At 38.3% G+C, this 25032-nt stretch overlaps 1 protein-coding gene across 1 annotated transcript in view; it reads left to right on the top strand.

Moving 5' to 3' along the window:
- Positions 1-2824: 2824 nt before the first annotated feature.
- clvs2 (clavesin 2) overlaps positions 2825-25032 on the top strand; it is a 47086-nt gene continuing 24878 nt past the window's right edge. The window contains exons 1-3 of the mRNA XM_087852319.1: positions 2825-3356; positions 3454-4061; positions 7611-7785. Of these exons, the coding sequence (XP_087708445.1) occupies positions 3673-4061; positions 7611-7785 (564 nt within the window). The 5' untranslated portion in view covers positions 2825-3356; positions 3454-3672. The remainder of the gene's footprint in view (positions 3357-3453; positions 4062-7610; positions 7786-25032) is intronic.

Raw genomic sequence — 25032 nt, 5'->3', positions numbered from 1 at the left:
AAGAGGTGGCATGGCTGAGAACTCTCCTGCAGAGCATCATAACATACTTGGACCTGTTTTCTTGTGAGTGGGTGGCCATTTCATTTGTGCTAATTCAGAAGGAAATGTGCTCTCTGAAAGATGAATTTTTCACTTAAAGGCTTAAAAGACCTATTTGCATTTCTAAATGTTTTTCTTCTACATGCATTTCCTCTCATAGAGGCAGCATCTGAACTGAAGTGTTCAAAGATAAAACGGGGGTGTGAGAAAATAGAACCACAACTTTAACAATGTAAGTTTACACAGTTCATTTCTGACAGATGTGTGCATTTACGCCATCTGCTAAATTCTCTCGAATTTATTATAAGCAGCAAAACTGAGTTCCATCTAGAGCCATGAAGTGGCTCTTTTGGTTTCAACCATTTAAATCCAGGTCTCTCCAAGTGCAGCCTGTGGGGAGGGAGGCCAGCGACATTGACAAATACAGAGAGTGTAAAGAAATGTAACAGAGACCAACAACAACTCATAATTATATGTAGGTGTCATATTCATAGCCATATCAAGTCATATTCTGGCTTTCTACAGTCATCACAACTTTTGAAAACCCATAATTAAAATGCAGAACCTTATAAAAACACAAGCACGGATGGTCTAAACTTGTAAAATTACATCAAAGCATGAAAGTGGTGCACATGGATGTGATGCTTTGCTGATTTGCCGACTTCAGATTCAACATATGCAAAAGTCATCTGACAAAAACATAAAATAAATGCATCTACATTTGAAATGTTAGGGGATTTTGTGTATGTGCATGTGTTTGTGTGTGGGAGAGAGAGTTATGTTCACTCTTGCCAAAACCACACAGGCTCTGCTTGTGCAGGTGTGGTTCTTCAACAAGGAAAAGAAAAATGTCACTATTGATTTTTAAAAATCGAGTAGAAGAAAGAATCTAAGTGCATTCCCCCCCCCCCCCCCCCCCCCCCCCCCCGCCCTCCAAAAGGATACTTTATTCTCCTTTTGTAGCCATGAACTTAGCAGTACAGATACTCTCTTCTTGTTTCATGTGTTGCATTTTTGCCATGACTGTGCTGCTTTTGCAGGCAGCAGCAGAGGTGACTGGGCTGCGCACTCGAGCGTGTGCAGTGACACACTAAACCAGCAGAGAGACAAGCAGGCAGATACAATAGAAATTAATTCAGCTTGTTAAAGTGCAGCTGTCTGGTCAGCACTGAGCAGGTGTCACCCCTGCCACCCCCCACCCAACTTCACTCTCCACATTCATCTATTCATTTGCACTCCCCTTCCCCCATACAACCCTCTAGCTTACTATTATAACTATCAACAGCATTTCAGTCATACAACAACAAACAGCCATGTACTATACGACCTGTTTTACTACACAAGTAATAAATAAGTAACATAATAATTCATAATTTGTCCATGCTTGCATCTTTCTAACTAACACCTTCCTCTTTCCCTTCATCCAGCTCCTTGTTGCTTTATTCTAGTGTGAGACCTCCCCCAGGCAGACATGAACCTACAAAAGAATATGTTAAAAACCGACTAAAACAAGCTGTTATGTGACTGATATTTTGAGTTAATGAGGCAGTTGATGGTGCCATAAATTCTTCTGCAGGAAGAATTTAATGCATTTCATGTACGATGGCAGAAAAAAGCCAGGAATGATCAGAACAAAAGGGGAAATGAATTACTGAAATGCTTAGAAGCTGAGGTTGTTTCGGTGGAAAAGCCTGCTGTTTGCATTCATGTCGCAGGTTTTAACAGTGATCTCTTCCCTTATCCTCATGACACTAACAGATTTTATATTCGATGCACTGTCATTTTTATTTTCTGCTGTAGATAACACATAACTCTAAAATGCAACTAAAAAAACAGGTTCACTCTACAAATTCAAACTGCTCCATGAGCAGATGGGAGGGTTTGTAGGTCAATTCTTTGATGTTTTGGGGGAATTTAAATAACCCATGGATGAGGTTACATTCTTCCAAATAGCATTTAATGAGTGAATGCATATTTTATTTAAGACATTTAATAAATTACCTTAAAACTTGCATTGATTTCACATGAAATGTAAATGAAATATCAAACACTTTAAGTATTTTATAAAAAGTGTTTAGAAAGCTTTAGAACATATGTGATATACAGTATGGAGATAAGAATGTGCAGAAAACACAGACAAACAAGAACCAAGGACAGGATGGCTTTGTGACAGGACAGATTTTAATTCAGTGAAGTCTTCATTATGATTCTTAGTTCATATTTCTTATGAAATCCCAGAAAGGCGAGGAAAAATACAAAGCTACAGCACATTTTCTACCATTTTCTTAATCAAAAATTACATTAAATTTAAAGTTAAATGCAAATTAAAGTTAACCTGTGCATAATTTCAGATATAAAACCTGCACACAAACGGTTCTTTAAGGTGAAACAGAGAAAGAAGAGGGTGACATAGAGGTTCCAAAGCCCAGAACCCCTCCCTGTCTTCAGCATTTACCTTCATCTTATTGCCCTACACCCGTTCATTTGAGTTGCCTGCTCTCTCCTCCACTGAGCATCCTTTTTTACAGCTATTCTCCATCTCTTTGCCACCTGGCCCTCTCTCCCCTCCCTTCGTTCCTCGTTGCATCTGTTGTCTTTCCATCTTACACTCTCCCCCTCCCCCCCCCGCCGGTGGTGACCGTACACCGACCGGATCACAGACTCTTGTTGTCAGTCACTTTCCCGGCGAACAGACGGCAGCAGCAACAGCAGCAGGCGGAGCGGAGACGGCAACCCCCCCACACTCACACATCTACCCCACCCCTTTCAAAAAAAAAAAAAAAAAAAAAAAAAACGGAGGCAGGAGGGGAACAAAACCTTGCGGGACACCTGTGCTGCTGGATTCCCTCTTTTGGGGCTTTCATGAACATTATTAGAAACCTAAATTCACACCCAGTTTTTGGGTTATGTGGACGAGCAGCGGAGATCAGTAAAACTGGGATGTAGACGCAGAAAAAAGCGGCCAAATCTGCTTCGATTGGACTGTGGCGAAGCCGTCGGCGGCACCACCAGTAGCACCAGCACCAGTATTGGTCGGTCGGCGGATGGAGATGCGTTGTGAAGGCGGAGGGATGATGATGATGATGATGATATAGCAGGTTGCTGCAGGGTCGTGCCGCATTGCCTGGCCGCCGCGAGCGACGCCGGGGAGTCGGTGATGCTGTCGTCGTCATTGTGCCACAGAAAGAGAGAGAAAGAGAGGAGAGGCTCTGACATGGAGGGAAGCGGCTGTCTGTCGACTCCGAGCTCAGGCCGCCCGGATCAGCAGGTTGGATGTACCGCCTGAAGGCTGGAGGACCTGATTCATGATATACATGGTGGGAAATTCTGATAAAGTTGAATTCTTTGTGGTGGAACTGATTTTTTTTCTGTGCGCAAAAAGTGAATGGCCCATATGTTGATTATGCATCACAGGAGCATCATAGCAGCTGCGTGTGTGCCAGTTCAGGGTGGATTACGTCTACAGAGCAGCAGGCCTCCATCTGAAGTCAGCTACTGATCAGGAAAGCGTGAAGAAAACACTTCAGTATACTTTCTTACCCTGTTGCTGCTCCGGGGGTAACCATTTGTACTGGTGTTTCATTGGAAGCTGGTGTGTTGTGATCCCCCGTGGAGGGACAGCTGTTGCAAAAGATGACTCACTTACAGGCTGGTTTGTCTCCAGAGACCCTGGAGAAGGCCAAAGTAGAGCTGAAAGAAAACCCTGAGACTTTACACCAGGACATCCAGGAGGTCAGGGACATGATCATCACCAGACCGGACATCGGGTTCCTCAGGACAGACGATGCGTTTATCCTCAGATTCCTCCGAGCCAGGAAATTCAATCACTTTGAGGCGTTCCGGCTGCTGGCACAGTATTTTGAGTACAGACAGCAAAACCTAGACATGTTCAAGAACTTGAAAGCAACTGACCCAGGCATTAAGCAGGCCCTGAAGGATGGTTTCCCTGGCGTGCTCTCCAATCTGGACAGATATGGCAGGAAAATATTGGTCCTGTTCGCTGCCAACTGGGACCAGAGCAGGTAACAAAGAGGAGTTGTTATTAATGAGAAGAAAAAAGGGCTTTTGGAGAGTAGAAATCAGCGTTTTAATCTTTATAAAGTAGAGACTGGTTTATGGAACTGTCTATTCAGCACCACACAGCCTTTGTTTACTAGGAAACTACAAGAACTCTTTAACCAACTAAATAATCTTTATGGAAATATTAAAATAAAAGTAGGAAATCCAAAATAATAAAAACACATGCAGCTAAATATCCATATATATCACCCATACACTGTGTAAATGCTGAGCTCATTTCCTGGCAAGGATTTTAAGATGGGAGGACATTTAGTGAGGTGGCCCACTGATGTTGGACTAATTGGCTCAGGGTCAGCATTCCAGTTCATCCCAAAGGTGCTGTCTGGGCTGTGTCCAGTCACAGCACACTGTCTGCAGTGTGATGATGAAGCGTAATACTTTTTTTAAATGAGGACTGAGAGGTAGCCTTTCCTAAATCACTACCTCACACCAGAGGTCTGTGGACAGGGGGGGAGGGTGTACAGTACAGTTTGTACTTATTTATAATTTATTTTAGTATAAACACACAATGTCAAATATTCTCTTTTAGTCTTTTTACCCAAGCTGGGGAAATGGCTCTATCCCTTGGTTACCTGGTCTACAGTTTTGCCCCAGACTTAAATATCCGAACAACTATAAAAAAACAAAAAAAAAAACTGAGCTGTAATAGCTTAGCAGGCCATTGAAGATGTGACTATATGTCTCCCTCAGGATGAACTGTTTTCAATTTGATTTCGATCTTGGTGATCAAATCTTTATTTTGTAGATACAACACAGGCAGAATTTTGTGTTCCTTGCAGTTTCCTTTGGTTTATCACCAAATGTCAGGCAGTAAACTAAAGTTACACTGATCAGTTTTATTTTTGAATGTCTTTGACTGAAATAAGATTTATACAGGCTCTATTGCATTTATTGCTGAGTAACAAAGTTAGCATACTACTAATATGTTCAAACTAAACAGTGAATATATTCAGCATGTTTGCATGATTGTAAAGTAGAACCTTCCCATCCAGTAAAAAGCAGTTTAACAGACACCAAAAAGACTTTTATAGATGTCTGAAAAATGCAAAAATTAGTTTTTACAGGCATTTTCTCACTTTGTTGACATGGCTACAAAAAATGTTTACATCTAAATTTGGTGAAAATGGTACATCGTTCTCAATACCTCTGCAATCTCCTCAGCAGATTTAAACTGTTTCTCGGGGCCAGTAATAATTTTTTTAAGTTTGCTTATTTGAAGAAAAAAAAAAAGGCTAGGTGTGATCTGTATGTCTAAATAATGGTCTAAACCAAATTTAACCCAATTTTAGTTTAATCCTTAAACCATTCAGACCTTCGGTATAATCAACAGAGGATTACAGAGTGAGTAACCATAAGTTGATGAAAAGCTGATGTTAGGTTGAATTTAGTTCTTTGCAATGGCCATAAAATATATATTTTTTCACCTTTCACTTTCCAAATAAGTTTAGTTTTAATGTATAAATATGTTTTAATGGCTGGTTGACCAGATTAAACCCAGAAAACAACACCCACGTCTCGTGTACTGGGGCCTTGTCTTGTTATCTTATGACGCCTTGAAATGAAGTGTTGGTTTCTTGCGTGTGTTTGTCACATCCTGTATTCATCTTATGCCTCATGTGCCCTATACTGTAAATCATCTCAAGACCTTTCAGGGCCTGGCTTATTCACCCACTGTGGCTTATTTCAGGGGAAAATCTTTGTAATTACAACTATCAGATAGTAACAGGTTTAAATAGAACATGGTAAATGGACTGGTTCTTATATCGCGCTTTTCTACTCTACCGGAGCACTCAAAGCACTTTAGGCTTTAGATATGAATGTTTACGCTTTAGATAAAGAGGTGCCAGAGTACTTAATTCAGTAACATAGGGGCTGTTAGATACCCCTCATTACTCTGTGTTTATATCCTTATAATTTTAGTCAATAAAATAACAAATTAACGTAAAATTAAGTGCGGAAATGACATTTCCTCAACATTTTAGGGATGAATCTGCAGACAGCATTTGTGTATTTGTTTGTTAGATTTTTTCATTAGTCTGTATTACTGTCACTATTCATTCACAGAGTCTAGTGCTTTACTGTCTCATAAATAACAGCACAGACTGAGCCAGACAGGTTCAAGGCTAGAAACTTGACTCATATTAAAGCTCTAAGTTGCAGTTTATTTGGCTTTAATATAGAATCGGGCTTGTTTATTGTTTTGGATATAACCAGAATCTGTAGAGACGTCCACCATCTGTTCCATATGTCTGATTACACAACAAATAATTTACCGTGTATCTAATAAAAAAACAAGGAAATAACAATAACCCGACAGATTTATCTCTAGATCTCGCTCGCTTTGGCATGACTTTGATCACATAAACTACACATAGTGTGATAAAATCTTTATGTTTTAGTGTGGTGTCAAGTAGAAAAAGTTTGCAAGTTTTAATAAGTTTTCATAAGATTAAAATAAAATAAATGATTGATTGCTCCTCTCTGAACATGAATCAGTTTGTGAAATCTGTCTGGGTGTTTCATGTTATGCTTTTGTTTCAGTCCAGTGCAGTTTAGAAAGACTTAAAAGCTATGTTGGATATTCTGGATATATTATTAGTAGTCTCAACTAGTAGACGCCTCAACTTGTGCCCGCAATTATGAAAAGGACATCTGTTTTGCTACCTGATAAGCTAATTAAAAAGCACATTATCTGTAGACTAAGGCAATAGGTTTCTTGATAAGGAAGCAGAGAAAGATGAAGAGCGAGATAAGATAATGAAGGGCAACAACAAACAGGAAAAAAGGCACAAGTGTTAAATAGGTACGTGAAGCATCTGAGGTATCAGCTGGATGAAAACCCACGGGGATGGACGAAAGTAGCACCAGGGACCACACAGTCACCAATGACAGCAATTAAAATGTCCCTGAAAACACCCAGCAGATACATTTTAGCTTTTTCACCATTTTGTGGCACAAAGGAACTAAAGACCTATTAATTCATGACCAAATTAAATTGAGTGAAGGTTATCAACAAATTTTACAGACAAAGTTGTGTCAGGCTGATTCAGAGATACCGTCTACAGCTCTTTCATGAGATTTATGAATGAGGGCAGTTCAGCACTCTTGTCTGGGGATGCTGCTAATGATTTCTTTTAACTGATTCAGGTAACATTTTTGATTTAATAAATTCTTTAGTCAATGTTAGCAAATGTCAAAGGCTTTATCAAAGTTTGTCATGAGCGAGTTTGATGTCCGCAGTGTTGACCCGTCTAATCAGAACTCAAACCAGAGATTTTTTTATCTTGCAATCAAATGCTGCAATAAATCCTCGAATTTGAGAAAGTGTAGCTGGGAGATGTTTGATATTTTCAACTTTTAACTTTACAAATGTCTTTCATCTCCTTAGCTCGTCAAACCTTCAATATATATACTTTTTTCATTTCTGTTCATGACTGTCAAATCTGTTCTGCTATTTTGTTGAATTAAAAGCAATTTTACATTCGTCTCAGATACACGTTTGTGGACATACTGAGGGCTATCTTGCTGTCACTGGAATCTATGATAGAAGATCCCGAGCTGCAGGTCAACGGCTTCATCCTCATCATTGACTGGAGTAACTTCACCTTCAAGCAGGCATCCAAACTGACTCCCAGCATGCTGCGACTGGCGATTGAGGGACTACAGGTAAGGAGCTGGGTTAGATCTGACTCTGACTCCAGAGCTGCAGTTTGCATCCCGAAACATGAAAATTATTTATTTGATCCTGAACCAGAATTGTTCTTAAATCCTGTATGAAAAGCTTTAGTTTCATTTTGTTTCACACTTTACAATCATATCGAATGTCCTAATATGTTAGTGGCAAATTATTCTTATTTCCTGAATATATTTGACACTAGAGCAAAAAGTTAGCAACTTATACATCGATTAACATAGTAAATAGGATAAATATCCTATATTCTAAGCTTCTACAATTACAGTCTTGTCCCTGACCAACTTTATTTTCCCTCTTCTGTAAAATCGTAAGCTTTGCTTGTCTCTAAAGTACTATTTTTGATTTTGCTACAGCACCGGAACAAACCTCCAGCCCTCTTTCCATCATCCTCTCTGCAGTCGAAATGTTCCACTTAGGAACAAGTCAAGCACCGTGTTAAAGCTGTGAGCTTCTTTAAATCGCATGAGGAAAAAAATAATGATATTTCCATTTTGATTACGCACTGCTGGGTATTTTTTCTTCTTCTTCTTTTTTTCAAGCCTCATTTGGCAGGTAGATGATGTAAAAAAAAGTGATTTTTACTGGTTGTCAGTTTGCTAATAAGAGGTGGTATTCCAGCTTTTATCGTGTAAACAGAGAAATGAAGTGAGATATGACGTTTATATTAGTATAGTTAAGATTTTTTTCATGGCATGAAAACGCATTAGTCTTCTTTGCTGTCACAAACACCTTTAACGTTATTACTGAAATAGGTTACGGGAGAAAAGACTCACAGGCAGCATATAGCGCTGTCCTCGTGTCACTAGCCAAACCCGAGAGGAAAGGTCTTGCTTATTGCTGTGTTTGGGTGACAATTACTCATGTTGTGGTGACATAAATCTGTCTGTAGTCACATTAGAGGATTTGTCTTCTTTATGGGGACAAAGACCCCATAACATACATCAACGTTTAAGATAAGGTTAGGACAAAGGGTAATATGGGGATGGTTGGTAAGTAAGAGTTACTTCTGAATGAACTAAATGAAAGTCAATGTAATGTTCTCTGAAATCTTGGAAAAATGTGTGTGTGTGTGTGTACGCACATAGATAAGGGAGGTTGTTATTGCTTTCTCGACATCTCTGTGAATCATCTGCCAATTTGTGTTGAGCCCCATTAGTCAAAGTGAAATCTAAGGGGAAGTGTTTCTTGAGGGAAGTGTTGAGTGAGACGCAGCGTGGTCTGAGAAATTACCTGATATGTCTGTGATGGATACCAAAGTGTCACAGCTGCATCGTTTGAATTTTACACTTAATTTGCATCCTGTGGTTTTTTCTTGCAAATTCCCTGAGGGTGAAACAAGTACAACAGAAGATTTCCGTATACCTCTGTGAGAATAGAGTGTTTACCTTCCAAAAATCTAATGTTGCTGCTGATAAACAGGACCTGCATCAAACCCTCTTTTGAATATAAAGAAGGCTGAGAGTAATGACGGTTATCAAATTACCTTACCTTTGTAGTTGGTACTGTGTAAAAGGCCTCCATAGCAACAGCTGTTGTTGTTTGGTCCATGGGAGACTTGTTGGTCGTGTTACCTGTGATTTTAGGGGTTTGAGCATGATGATAATATATATGTTTCACTTCAGAGAGAAATAAAATGTAGAAATCATCCACTACTGTAATGACTGGTGACTTTTCGCAGCTACATTTTGAATGATTGAACCAGTGCTTCTGATATTCTGGAAAACAAGCCGAAAACAGAAGATTTTGACAGGAAACATTGATCAGTAACATGAAATTCTCACTGTATAATTTACACTCAGTGGACAGTTTGTTAAGTTCACCTTCCCAGATCTGCTTCAATTCTTCATGGCATAGATTCAAAAAAGTGTTGAGCCACATAAACGCTGGCTGCACATCCACAATGTGAATCTCCCATTTCACCACACCCTAAATGTGCTCTGTTGGATTCAGATCTAGTGACAGTGGAGGCCATTTAAGTACAGCAAACTCATTGTCAGGCACAACCAGTTTGAGATGATCTGACCTTTATGACATGTTGTGTTATCCTGCTGAAAGCAGCTGTCATAAGATGGGTACAGTGTGGTCAGAAGGGGGTGGAAACAGTCAGCAAAAATACTGAGGTAGTCTGTGACATTTAAACAATGCTCAGGTGGTGCAAAGGGCCCAAAATGTGCCAAGATCCAACATCAGAACTGGGCAGGATGGGTCCATGCTTTCATGTTGTTTAGAGCACAGTCTGACTACCATCCAAATGTCACAGCAGAAATCAAAACTTCTCAGACCTGACAATGTTTTTCCAAGCTTCTCTTATCCAGTGTTGGTGACTCAGTGTTGCAGCTTGAGTTTCCTGTTCATAACTGATAAGTGTGATGGTGTGGACTTTACTGCTGTAGCCCATCTGCTTAGAGGTTTGATGTTAAAAGATGGTCTTCTGGTTGTAATGAGTGGTTATTTGAGTTACGGTTGCCCTCTTATCAGCTTATAGCAGTCTGAACAGTCTGAACTGTTTACATGCCTAAAAGCATTTTGTAACTGTTGTGTGTATTTATGTGTATATTAGGGTGATTAGGGTTGCAGTGGTCTGGTAATGTTAATATCAATTGTACCAAATTATACAGAATTATACACTTTTTTATTCATTATAATGATACAATTAATTAATTAATTATCATTAACCCTTTGCTTGTCTCAGGGTTCACTGGTCAGTTGTTTGGTCAACATACTTCCATCTGGCCAAATTCTCATTGGTCTAAATATAGGTGACTAGTCTTATTGTCACTAGTTGGCAAAATCCTGCTATTTTGCAAACTAATCAGCAATTCTTCTTAGAAGAGACTGAACTATGCTCCCTAAAGTCACATTTCTACTAATCCCCACAAAGACAAAGACGTTAGCTTAGTGCATTTCTTCTTTAGCCGGATACTTTGATGCTCCTTTCCACCTCCTCCACTTTCTGTAAACATTAGTTGTGTGCTGTCAGCACACAGTTGATGTGGTATGTTGGTGAGGGAAAAATCCTCCCTTTTTTCAAGCGGAGGAAATAACTGTGGACTCAAGCCAGTGCATCACTGTGATGAGTCCATACATAACACATTTCTGACGGCTCTCCAGACACAGATTAGAGCCTGAATTATTGATGGGAGCTATTAGCTGAGCCCTGAGTCATTCCTAACTGTGCGACTGCTTGGCCGAATGGATGCTCGTCGCTTGGTGCAGAAAACAAAGAACATAGGTGCGATAAGGTGGTTTAATTGGTTTTACTTTGAGAAATAAAATGCAAAAAGAAAAACTAGACACTGAAATCGAAATGGCTGTGGTGATCAATTCAGTCTTATTTTTCTCAGGATATGAAAAGAAGAATATAATTTCTGATGGCCTATGGCCTTTACTTTCCTATTGTCAGCATTTTTTTTTAATTACCGCAAATGCCATAAAGTACCAATGTATCCCGCGAACAGTTATTGTGTTTGTGCATGTGTCCCGTGCCTCATATGCTTTATTTCTTTGTCCCACTGAGCTACATTAAAGCCTAAACAATATTAAAAAATCCATCATTGTGCCACCTTAATATGTTCCTGAATAACACGAGTACACTCTTACACTTGTTTGTTTTGACTCAGTCACACAAACAAACGCTGTCCTGGTGTGTTGAATATTCGTTCGAGCCACAAATATGTATTAATTCACAGCTAAAAATACATAGGACCCTACAAATGTAGTTTTCTCTTTTTGAGAATAAGGAGAACACACACACCACTATTTAAAACCTGAACTACATACTTTTCTTGTTTAAAAGTCAGAAGACTCCAGTATACTCGGGGCAGAGGGCCTTTTAAATGAACCCAAATTCAAAAGCTAATAAATGATCGTGCTGCAAGTTAGGTGCATATAAATTGCATTTGTGGCACAATTTTCCCCAAATAATAATTTTTAATCCAAATAAACACCTAGCAAATGCATTAAATATTGCATTTCAGCCTCTGTACAGCAGAATTAAGCCTGAATCATTCCCACACACTCAGAGAGAGAGATCTGAATACTGTTAAACAGTCAGTGAGTCACTTCAGTCTGAGCAGGTTTGGTTGTGAATCTTTAAACCATTAAGTGCACTGAAAGCAGCTGACTCACACTAATGTACAGAGCTTTTTTGGGGTGTGAGAATTTGAAGTAGTTTCAGGCTGATTTACACCAAATGCATCCCTGAGTTAAACTTTTCTGCGCGTCAGCAACTTCATATGCTGCTGTCCATGTTTCTCTTTGTTTCTAAAGACTTTTCAGTTCGTTCTGCAGGATTTTCTGATGTCAATATGAACTGACACCAACGAGACATGTAAAAGCAGCTACAAGCATGCAGTATCATTAGTGTTTTAGAGGAACTGTTATCAATCTCAAAACCAAAAGGGGTGAACGTTTGTTTATTTTTGGTTTTGGTTAATCTCTTGTTTTTCTTGCATGGTTTTTCAGTAGTGCTGTGACCACAATTCACTGCATGTTCCACACTTTCTTCCTATCAGCTGAGAAACAGGCTGAATATGTAACTACGGCAAATCAATTCCACTTACCTTGAAATTAATTCAAATTGAGCTTGACAGTTGAGTTTGCCTTTCGGTGGATAAATAATCTTAACCATCCCAAAATAAGCTAGTTTGACATTCTTGAATTGGTGATCAAACTGCTTCGTTTGTGGTTTAAAGTTTGTCATGGCAACCCAGATAGTGCTAGTTTTAAGGAAATAGCATGTAGGCCACATGCAGTGGGATCCAAATTTGTTGCTCAGTATTGTGAACAGATCACAGAAGAAGCAAGTCTGGATCCCTGCTGGGGCCCCCTCGAGGGCTCTGTGTTCATTTTTATATCTGCAAATACACAACTGATTGTGTTTTTCTGAGGATTATCTTTTGGGCTTTTATTTTTTTGTAATTATTTTTCCCTGTAAGTGTAAATCCAAGACGCACAGAGGAAATATGGGGAGACAGCGATAGTGATGGGGTCATTTATCCTGTCTTACTCCATGGCCCATTATCGCTGACTGTTAAAGAGAATGAACAACATACTCTCTGCTTTGTTATGATTGTGTGGAGGATCATGCTAGCCATTAAGTGTTTATCAGCATGACTGCACAAATATGATCAGCAAATTCAATGTTTCTGCCAGTTCTTTACAAACCACGTTCCAGGCTTAAGTTGACCCCCTGCTGGGTCTTTGACTGGAGATTTATATTTTCTTAGCCTAAAGCTATAACCGTTAAGTTAGCTAATTAATCCCGCTCCTGTTTTTTTTTTCAACAACAACAAAAAAAGCCTAAACCAATGTGTATACTGTCTTTTTAGCTATTATGTGTCCACTTCTGTCCAATGATTAAGACAGCCTATCTCGTTCATTGATGAATGCTAACAACATTATAAGCCTTTATGGTATTCTATGAATGGCTGTAAGAAATGAAGTATACCCAAATTCAGTTACATGTAGATCCACTTTGAGCAGGAATAATTTGAAGTAACTGTGCTCTGTATGACTTTATCAGTCATCATTGTTTATGATGACTGACAAATGCTCATAAACATCATTGTTTATGAGCATTTGTTTACACAGCTTTCATCAGGGCGTTTCATTTGGGTTGAGGTCTCGATTTTGACTGAACCTTTGCAACACCTTCATTCTCAGTTTGGGCCAAGCTTTAGCTGCCTGACAGATGACCTCATATTTCACTCTAGAATACTTTAGGATACAGAGGAGGTCATAGTTGGCTTTGGTTTATAGGCTCACCGTGTAGACATAAGACACGATGCTGCTGCAGTATGTTTAAACCCAAGAAAGTGGCATTGCATCAGTGTACTCATGTGGCACTCTGATGCAGCACATCCTTTTCATCTGCTCCTGTCTTTCCCTTCTAAAACGTTTGGTCAGCTGACCTGTCAGACATTAGTTTATGTAACACGTAATACCTCTTTTCCACCCACAGTTGGTCCCAACGTTTGGCATTTTTTTGGTGATGTTGTGTTTAGGCCAGCTTTTTGGTACCTTCAGGTGGAAATGAATGGGATTCATTCTAGATTTGGCAGTGGTATGATCTTAAATCAATGAACAGCCCTTTAAGAGCCATCAGTTAGAAACTCTAACATGATGAAAATATGAGTAAGGCAGTGGCTCATTTGAAGGCGCACCAAACTAGGTGCTAGTCGAGAATCAAATCAGAGTGTTAAACACCAGTTTAGGTATGTTATAGGAAAAAGCCTGGATCCTAAAACAGTGTGTCTCAGGCAGTTCAGCAGCAGTTAGACAGTGAGTATCTCCTTTTATACAAACTTTGCAAAATGTTTTATGTGCACAAAAAGCGTGACACAATAAAGGAAACAAAAACAGCAGAAAATTGATACAATGGACACTTTTAAAGAAGCATGGCCGTAAGTCTCTGAGATTTCTTGTCATTGTGGTTTGCAGATTTTGAAGTCTACAGGTTTGGAATACATGTGTGAAATATCTTCTTCAGTGATTGTAGATCTTATGTTGTGTGTCTTCTACCATCTTTTTTCTTACACACCTGGAAAAACAATCCTTCCAGTTATGTTTTTTTAAATGTTTTTATTTTTTTTTGCCCTGCTTACCGATTTATGTCAGAACACAGTCAATGGGGCAAGAGTTCTGAGTTAGTTATCTGATGCAACAGGGTTTGTGTCCTTAAGCTGAACTTCTCTGCAGTCTTTGTTTAATGTGCTGCTTCATTGTTTGCTGCAGACAGATGGTGCTCTTTGGGATTTGTGTTCCTATGCCTATAAGTACATACAACACAGTTCATGACTGATTTACTCGACTGTGTGAAACACTACCTTCCACATACATTTCTTTATGTGTAAATTAGATTACATTCAAGTGTCATAAGAAACACAGGAGGTAATAAAGTGTGCGCAAAATGGGATTCAAACCCATCCTGACATAATCCTCCAGGATTACAGTGTTACAGAGGGATTAGAGCTGTGTGGTACGTTCTTTAAGGGTGTTCTTCTCAAAAGTATGATTTAGTAATGAACAGGTTTTACATGAAAAAACAGTTCAAGAAAAGTCATACAAATGACTTTAGAGATTTTTAAGGCAGGTTAAAAACAGAGGAACATTGAAAAATCTTAAAATAAAACAAGAAAAGCATTAAATATTTAATAAAAGCAGTTTAATCTTTTTTAAACATAAAGTAATGAAAGCGAGTCTACCACATTTAGTTGTGGACACACTACCACTAAAGTAAGAAATGATATTTTCTTAGCTCTTCATCTTTTTGACAGATTTTATTGTCTACACTGACATTATTTCTGTGTCATGAGTGTAACATGTTGTATTGTACTGTGGACTGCAGCAGCTTCTCATGCTGTCTTGTTCCTGAGGTTTAGATTTGTGAATCACCTCGTTAACGTGATCTGTTACAGTCTGACGCCATCTGACCTCAGATCAACTACCTGCCACTCACTGTAATGAATGAGCTGTCCTGAATCTGATGCTTAACCGACTGTGCAGTCGCTGACAGTCAGTGGACTCAATCTTGCAGCTTCATGTGTTTAACCTGAATTCAAGGATGCAGCGTTTAACTTTAATATCCTAAAAATCATGTGAAAAACAGTGAAATTCTGTCTGTGTGCGGAACTTGGCTCAGATTTACAGATCAACTGGAAGGACTGCGTTATTTAGATTTTGTCCATCGCACGTTTTTTTTTTTTTTTTTTTTTTTTTTGGGGGGGGGGGGGGGGGGGTGATGGTGATGGTGATGGTGGGAAATCCAATGGTTGCTCTCATTTTGTGTTTTTAGCAGAAAGTGTAATGAGATTCCGCTTCCATTAAATAATTAAAGCCAAATGAAGTAGCAGCTTTCTCTCCACGCACAAAGTGCATCACAGCAAAGCCACGCGCCAACATCCTGCTATTCTTAAATCTATATATTCTATATATTTCTGTCATGCTTTTATGTGTCATCAGTTCTGTCCACATTACTATGTCACTATATATGATCCTATTTCTGACACTTCATTCATCCTCAGGGGAGATGATTATGTGATCTCTAAAAAGCTCAGCATAAATGCAGCTGAAAAGACAAACATTCAAGTTGTACTGAAAATCAATTAAGTACACCAAAGAGCTGTATTACTATATGATAGAATTTGTAGCCATTTTTCAGTTTACAAACTGCTTCACATGACCTCCCTCCAAGCTGAAAGCTGAACGCTGACACTGGTTTGGATGTAGCCTTGTAAAATAAATATTATTAAGGTTTGTGAGTATAAATGGATAGATTTACAGTACAAGGTCAGGTGCCAGGTGCCAGGTGCCAGGTGTCCATTCGTGCATTTCTCCTAAATATATTAGTCAGATTTTAGTAAAACTTCCATACAACGATCACCAAATGAGTCTTCACCCAAACTGCGCACGAGGTTAAACTCAGTGTCATATCGATCAGTTTGTGGGTAACTTTTTCACAGAAACTGACTATTGTTCAGATTCTAGTGAAACCAGATGAATTTGTCCTGAATATGAATGTTTGGGATCTCATCTCTTCTCCATGGATTTTAATTTTCATTAGTTTGAGATCCAACCAATGACAAGAAAGATCAAACATTTCTTAAAACTTTCTTAACTTTCTGCACGAGCTGCTTCATTCTTTACAATAGCCTGTGTCACCGATGTTCCGGTTTCTTTTTTTGGATCGTGTAACATATGCAATGAGAAAAGAGACATTATGCCAAATATCTCAGCCAATCAAAAATACATTAACTGCTGCTTATTGGTTGGGCATCATAAACGCTACCTGTATTTTTGTCCACTGGGGTTAGGTTGTTTGCCAGACCCAATAATCTATTTTGTATCACTTCCTGCTGTTCTTCTGTCCTGTTCAGGTTTTTATTTATGGATCTCAGGATGTGCAAGCTCACCCATAATCAATAAGCTCCTGACTGACTCAGCCTTTTTCTCTGTAAAAATTAAATAATATACAATGGATATGAGTTTCCAAATGTGCAGTATTATATATCAGTCAGGATGTCTAAAATATATCATCTTGAAAATCTGCAATACCATCACATTTTTTTCAGGGATGAATGATCTGCCAATTCATTACTGGTCTTATTTTTTATTTATTTATTTTTTTCTTAATGCAAAATCAGTGAAACACTACATACGAGTTTCAATATTTCTTACTGTAAGGTAATCATTTCAAATCTTAATGCCTTTAATAATTAATTAGATAAGTGAATGAAAATTGATAGATGGATAATTTTCTTACTCTTTATCTTAAGTAACCATTGCTTACATACAAAAATAAAATGGATAAATAAAATGAATTGGAAAAAAATAAAGATATAATATATACATTAAGTTATTTGATTTTTATCCATATATTTCAATGTTTTTCTATTCGAAACTTTTAACAAAACAAAAGCCAAATCCAAAGGCCAGTCAGATGCTATTGGCACCAGAAGGTAGCACTTTCTCTAACAACACTGTTAAATAACCATCATTAAGTGATCATATTTTAATAAGTCTTAATTTGCCAGATCAGATCAGTACTTATACGTTTTGAGAATGAGGAACATAAAATAGTGGATTGTGTATTTGCTGATTCTATCCTAACACTAATATGTAATGGTAATAGATTATTTACATGATACTTTGTAGAGACACTCATAGTCCCCAGAGGATTAATCACAGCTTTTCATTTCACTGTTTGTAAGATTGCAAAAGCTGTAAATATTTTATATTTGATTCGCATAATTAAACCTCCAGTTTTGCTTGATTAAGTATGAAGCATTAAAGAAGCAGCAGATCTCCAGAATATAGACAAACTGTTAATGGATTAATTACTTCACACTGATTAACTTGATCATGTAGAAAGCAGCAGAGTAGTTCTGCTGCCCGTCTCCACCTCCTCAAACCCTTTTACTTTTGTTTTCTTTGCCCTCCCCCCTAAATCTTCAGCAACATCATCATCCTCCCCCTTATCTTTGTCCCTTTTCACTCAATTCAGCCACTCCAACATTGTTCAGCGGGGACAATAGTGGCAGAGCAGTTTTAATGTTGTCACAGCAGACAGAGCATTCAAACCACACTGAGGTAATCGCTCGTTTTGTTTAAAAATGAGCTCAGCCATTACACTAAATCACAACAGTTCGTCATTAATCAGTGTTTTCTATAGAAACAAAATGAAGTCCGAACAATTCATTGCTCTCCTCTTTAAAACGCCTCACCCTCCTCTCAACCTCAAAGAAGCATCGTCATCATCATCATCCTCTTTGTCACCAGCCAGTTGAATGCTACAGTGTTTCACCTTACCCTCCTCTTCCTCCGTTCTTCCTCCGCGGCTCCCTCCCTGCTACATCCCACCCTTGCTGCGTTGCCACGGCAACATGTCGGACTGCCTCGCTATCTGCTCTGCCCTCTCCTCCAGATGGGCTCCCTTTTGTTGTGCGTCTGAGTGTTCGTGTGTGTGCCGAGACAGAAACACATTTCTCCATCTTCGTTTTCTTTCTTCCGCGGATGCTCACAGGCAGTTGAGTGTCAGTGAGTCCGCCACAAAATGCTGTAAACGAATTAGGTGCTATATAAAGACACCATGTTTAATGTATTATTAAATGTTCCAGAATACACTAAATATTCACTAGCTACACATACATACTGTTTCAAAAACAGCATAAAGACGTACTCCCTTCGTTTTATGTATTTGAGCTTAATCTCGTGGGTGTTCATGCTGATATTTTTCTTTTTTCAATGAAACGTTTTAACAGACATTAAAGGAATTTGTTATTTTCCAAACAGTCCCATCAGGATTAACTTCCAAAACAATCATGATCACTTCTACTCCAGCCTAAGGTGTATTTCATGAGACCATGTTGGTGTCCATATGTCCATTTGAACCTATTTGGCTAAACAGAGAGAACAACTGCAGACAAAGTTGATGCTACAGAGGCGCACTTGTGGGAGTCCTCCAAAAGACAGACCACTCAGTTGTGATAAAGGCATAGGTTGGTTTAAAAGCGGGCTTGAACAGGAAAAGAGGTATAACTGGGCTTCAACTCAGAGAGGAAGAAGTGTTAAAAAGGCATTTAGAAAAAAAAAGAAAGAATGAGAAAACAGGCCGTGCCTTCATTGGACTTCATTAGACTTCTTTTTCTGTTTCATTACAAAGATGTCCTTTGTCTGTTATGATGTCTGTCTTGTTAATGGCAAGGACTATACAAAAACAAACAAAAGCAGCCCACATTACCATCTGTTCTGCATATTTTCAACATTTTCCCACAAGAAACATCAGACAGCTACAACATGTGAATGTGGGAATGTGGGATTTCAGTAGTGCCAAGTCTTTTCAGGGTACTTCGGGTCAAGACCTGACAATGTTATGGCTCTTATGGAAAAAATAGGACAGCAACCTTCTTGGCAGTTGGAAAAATTGGTGGTTGTCTTGGGATTGCACTGATTATTATTTTTTAATTCGGCTATCTACAGTAAGCAGCTGGTGTTTGCATAGGTCACTAGAAAGGTGTACAATGAATTTATGTGTAAATGGCTTGAACCAAAATTCAGAGTTTTCTGTGTCGTGAATGTGGCTCTCTATTTTTTCCTGGCTAAATCACTATGGTAATTTATGCTGAACACATCACCTGGTCGGGAGCCGGTTATCTTCAGTTTGAAATTGAGGGCAAATGACACATTTTCACAGATTTTTCCATTTACAGCATGTAAATTACATAATGTGTTTTATATGTGCAACTTGTTAAGCCGTACCTTACTAACATTACAAATGAAGCCCAGATGTCACAGCAGCCTATTGTCACTGGAGTGTTTATTTATTCATTTGCAGAAAATGTATAAATGTTGTCAACCTTGATTCTGCTGCTAAATCTCTTTTACGCTGCTGGAATTGTAGCTACTGGAACACACACCAAGAATTCCTGTTCATTCAATAAAATTGATTTCACTTTGCTCTGCCAACAAACTAACGATATTTTCATATATCTTTTATTAGACTATGGGACAGTAAAAATCTACTGTTTGAGCAGTTTAAAGTTTCAGAGCTCTAATGTCGCACCTTCATCTAAGCAGCAGCACTGACAGCACACTCTGCATTAAAATAATTAACTTGAATATTTTTTTTAACCACTCTATGCTTAAAATCCCAAGATTAATGACATCTGAATGTGTCTCTGATTGGATGACACACTCAGGATCTCATTTTCTGTGTAAGAAAAGTCATGTGACCTGGGAAATTTCCCCCTTTTTATGTCAGCACACAGAGCCTGAGGAGGCAACCCAGTTTAAAAGAAACTGGACATTGTAATGCCCATTATCTCCCACTGGAGTTTTAACGAAAGCCTGACTGTGTTGAACTTCCTTCATAATATACCTTTCTGATGGGAGATCGTGATGTGACTTGGACTGACCTCAAATAAATCTTAGACAGATTGATGTGTAATGTCGACAGACTGCCAGCAATCAATGTTGCAATCAGTCCAAGAAGTTGGTGACATCTGCAACAGGGGACAAAACTCAACTCGTTGCAAATGCATCGTATTCTTGTTATATTCATACATAAGCATCATTTTGCAGTTAAATTCTCCTCCTACAGAAACTATGTCTCTATTTGTGGAGGAATTTCAATTTTTGTTTCATTCCACTGTGAAACTTGTAACTTAAAACTTCATTTTAAGTTACAAAATTGTGGCTGAATCCTAAATTAAAATAGTTTAATAATAGTTCACAGTAACGTCAGCCAATCATGACTTTGACTGGTTACAGATATGATCCCCATCTCCAAAGCAACCATTTCAAACGCAACAAGACCTCAAGTGCATTTTACACAGTCACATACACATAGTCTCATACACATATGACTCTGTGTCCAAACACTAACTTTCCTAGTTTGACTGTTGCATCAGAGACAAACACATCAGTCACCTCTGTGGGCTAAACACACGGTGACACTAGGCAGCAAACACTCCCTTTGAACAACAAAGAAACCTTTCACCGAACCAGAATCAGTAAATCTGGCTTGACTGGTTCTGGTAAATGGAGAACAGACTTAGTAAAATATGAGCAAACAAAAACTTTTTCAGTAAATTATTTCAGCTTGTAAAAGTATGTGTATATCTTTAACCATGTTTATTTTTTGGCAAAATATGCAATAGTGACACACTTTTATCCCCTAAGCCTGCATATCTGCAGATATTTAGTCCACATTAACATATACAGTAGAGTATCGTTCCAGTAAGCAAGGTCTCTGTGGATTTAGCGCATTAGCATTGTTATGTAACATATAGAGCTCTGCAGAATAACTGGGTCTCCTGAAAATTGTGCCAACACTGGCTGCAGAAAATTCCCGAGATTAATGTTGACCTACTGTATATTTTGTGAAGCGGCTTAAAATGTATGAAAACACTTTGTTTCTTCATTAGAGGTAATCGTCTGTAAAATATCACTTTATTATGATTGGGAAGAAGTCTATCTCAGGACATTAATTCCACTCTACTGATTTATCCTCCTGCTTTTCTCCATCGCCATGAAGTGTAATAAAAAGGTTACGAGGCAGCCTGTAATTTATCTTTTTTTTATCTAAAGCAGTTTAATCGGGACATCCAGTTTAAATTCATTTTCCATTTATAAGGTGAAAAAACTGGTTAACTTTAAATGGAATCAACTAATTTTTTTGTTTTGCATTATATTAGGAATCAGATCCTTGATAGTAGGCAGTTTGCCAACAATCCCCATGCCTTGTAAATGTCACTATCCTGTTGTTTCAGTCTGCAAGAAGGAAATTGAGACAGTTTTTAGTGAACAAAGAAGCTCTTGACCAGGTTTTTCTTTGTAAATAACGCTGTATTGATTGAGATTGTCCTTTCTGCCCGTTATCTCTGAAATGCAGATGGATGAAGACAGCAGCTATCTGACCAAATGCTCTCCCACTTCAATAAAATAAGCTACACTGAGTTTGGCTGCTATAAGCTTTTGATAATTTGAACAAAATCTGCCAGTAGCTGGTATTCTCTGCCAATATTCTAGATCACATTCAGTCTTTGAAATTGAATGTGCAGCAGCATTGGTCCCTTTGTTCATACACTTGAAAAGAATGATTTAAGTGCCTATTTGACTGTGAAATCTCCAAAGCACCGAATGCTTCACATGTCAGCGCCGAACATGTGACTAGTTAAAGTAATAGTTGGATACATTTCAGAAGCATGTTAGTCTGCACAGCCAACATGTTATTGTATTTAGCTGCCCTGTGTTAACTGGTAAATTTCAAATCTTTTGAAGTCACACATACACTTTAGAATGAGATTTTTTTTTCTATAGAACCTCTATGCAGTATATTTAATTTTTATGTATGAAGGACAGACATTGAAATGATAGAAAAGTCACAACGCCTCTTCGTCTTTTAGCAAAACCGACTTAATCTCATGTCACACCAAAATGGCAGTTAAGGAGTTGAAAACAACATTAAGAGCTTCTGAGGCAAAACATAGAAAACCAGAACTTGTTTCATCTTCGCACATGAAGAAATGTTAATTTGATTTTCAGTACAGAAGCATAATATTTGTTTTACAGACTCCAGGCAAGAAAGGCAATGAGGTTTCTTTTAGCCTCATATTCGTGATATATTATTTGGATCAGGATGATGACAGGTCGAATTTGCCATTTATACTTTTGTGTTTGTTTTCATGCAAGTCACAGAATATTAACATTAAGACCGCATGTTTCTAAAATGACTAACTTAAACTAATGATAGCACTAATACCAAGGTTAAATTTCTTAGAAGTTTGATTTTCTTTAACTGCTAATTTACATTTGTATTTGTATTCCTGGCCTGTTCTCAAGCAGTTTTGCATGATTCACAGTTACAATAATCTAATCTAATACCAGGCTTTGGTACAGCCAAGACAGCTAGTTTTGGACAGACGAGGAACCGAGGGTCAGATCAAATCTGGAGATCTGGATTACAGTTTGTTATCAGAAATGACTCACATTGAAAACTGGAGCCATTGTGGCTATTGTGGGTGTGTGGGTCATGCTGACTTTGTAGCTCTATGCCTGCTGTGTTCAGAGAACTGAAGAATGGCAGAATGGAAAATTGGCACATCCTGGAAACAAACACGGGCCTATTGCCTTCAGACACAGAAATCAGTCACTTTGCTCAGGGAATTTGATGTTGGGCAACCATTACCTTTTTTTTTTGTTTTATTTCTATACATATGATTCAAGATACTGTTTTATGTCAACTAAAACTCAAAGAAAACATGTACAATATCGGCATTCACAAAAACAAATACAACAGCAAGAATGCAGTTTTTCTTCCAGTTCCACTTCTGGTAAGCTTCTGAATATGGATTTGAACTGTGTGTTATTGATTTTTTTATGATTTTTTTTATAAATGCAACTGCAGATAGCAGCTTTGGGTTGCACCTCTAATATCCAGGGACTCAATGAAGATTAGCAGTTTGCATGATGCAGTGGTGAACCAGGAAGGATAGGCAAAATCAGCCCTCTGCTGCTACGTCTCACTCTCCTCTGCCCTTCGTCTGTTTGGCAGGAAGACAAGATCTGTTGAGCTTCAGCCCACAATCTGGACACTCAGGTCAACTCCACCAAACACACACAAAAACAGCGAGTGAGAGAGAGAGAGAGAGAGAGAGACCAGGGGCAGAAACCTGGCAGTGCTAAGAAGTCCTCTAGCAGATTTTTTAAAAAGAGCTTACCATTTGCTTGTTCCTTTGTGAACTCCAGCCAATTCAGAAACAAACCTCCTTTATTATCATAAAACATAGACTAAAGCACTGCTGTGAAGGATGGATTTGAATGTTCAGGGTCATTAACTTATCAATTTAGTAAAGATCTGATATGGCAGAGAAAATTCACAGGAGGCGGAATTAAAATATATAGAAAGATTTAAATACATGTCTGATCTCGCTGTTGGGGAAAAATTAAATTTCTCTCTCAGAGCTCCTGAGTGGAGTTGGCAGTATATCCTGCTGAGAGTTTAATTGGTGTAACCTTTCCTCTCAGTCTCAGTTTTGTGCAGGAAATAAGCTATAAGGTTACTTTAGATACCTGGGACACTTTGTAAGTGTTCATTGCCTCATTATATTTTTCAAGCCTCTGGTCTTTTTACATAAACTGAAGAATCTTTATAATTAGGAATGATTTATATATATGTAAATGCCATATTTTGGCATAAATTGCTGCTCTCCTGGAAGATGTGCATTAACAGCCTTTTACTTGCAATTTGCTCTATGTGCATTGATTAGATTCATTGTATTTAAGTGCACACCAAGGTTATACTGATGAACACTGAATCGTCATGCTGAGGGAGGCTTCAAATAAAACACGGGTGCGTGTTGCACCTGCGCAGGCTGAGAGGGAAAAGATATGAACTTCAAACGATGATTTCTTACTCTACATGTGAGCCAGTTTAGCTGCAGGTGGAAATTTTACCATGAATCTCATCCCACTTCCTCACATGCTTTACATTTATAATGCTGTAGGTGAAATCCAGGATTTGCAAGTAATGGACTACATGTAGTTAGCATTGTGTAATCAGATTATAAAAGCTAGGTAGGTATAATCAACTTTGATTTGCATTGATTTGATTTGATTTGATTTGACTAAAAGATTTGTAATTATTTTATAAGTGGAATGTTAAGGATACTTGGTGATGGAGTGCTTATAATGAAAAAGGCATCTGACATATACATATGGCTATTTATAGTTCTATATATTTGTGTAAATGACTTGATTTGAACTGTAAGCTATGTTTTATTTGCAGAAAAAGAAAAAAAATAGTATTTTAGTATAAGGTGCAGTGCATACATCTGGTGATAGGATTACATGTTCTTTGCATGTTATCTATTGGATCATGCTTCTAATCTCCATGACAAGTAACTGAAAATCTGACCCAACAATTATGACATAAAGTCTGTGATAGAAGCCTACCCAGAAATTTAAGGAAATTAATAAGATTTGTTATTGAGGATCTGTTCTCAGCAGGAATCAGTTGTGCATTTTTCTCAGCAATCTCTTAAAAGCGCTCGGCCTACTGCACCTTAAAGCTTCACAAGACTTCAGCAACACAGCACAATGCAATTTCTCTGCAAAGTTATTTAATATACAATAGATAACAGCGTTTATATTTCTGCTAGTGCTTTTCTTCAGTGTGTCAGTGTTAGATTTTCCAGGCCAATTGGTAAGCAAATAACACC

The sequence above is a fragment of the Neolamprologus brichardi genome, chromosome 15 (genome assembly GCF_056152115.1).
Source record: "Neolamprologus brichardi isolate AB-2024 chromosome 15, ASM5615211v1, whole genome shotgun sequence".
NCBI lineage: Eukaryota > Metazoa > Chordata > Actinopteri > Cichliformes > Cichlidae > Neolamprologus > Neolamprologus brichardi.
The sequence above is the reverse complement of the archived record's forward strand: the minus strand, read 5'-3'. Positions and strand labels throughout refer to the sequence as shown.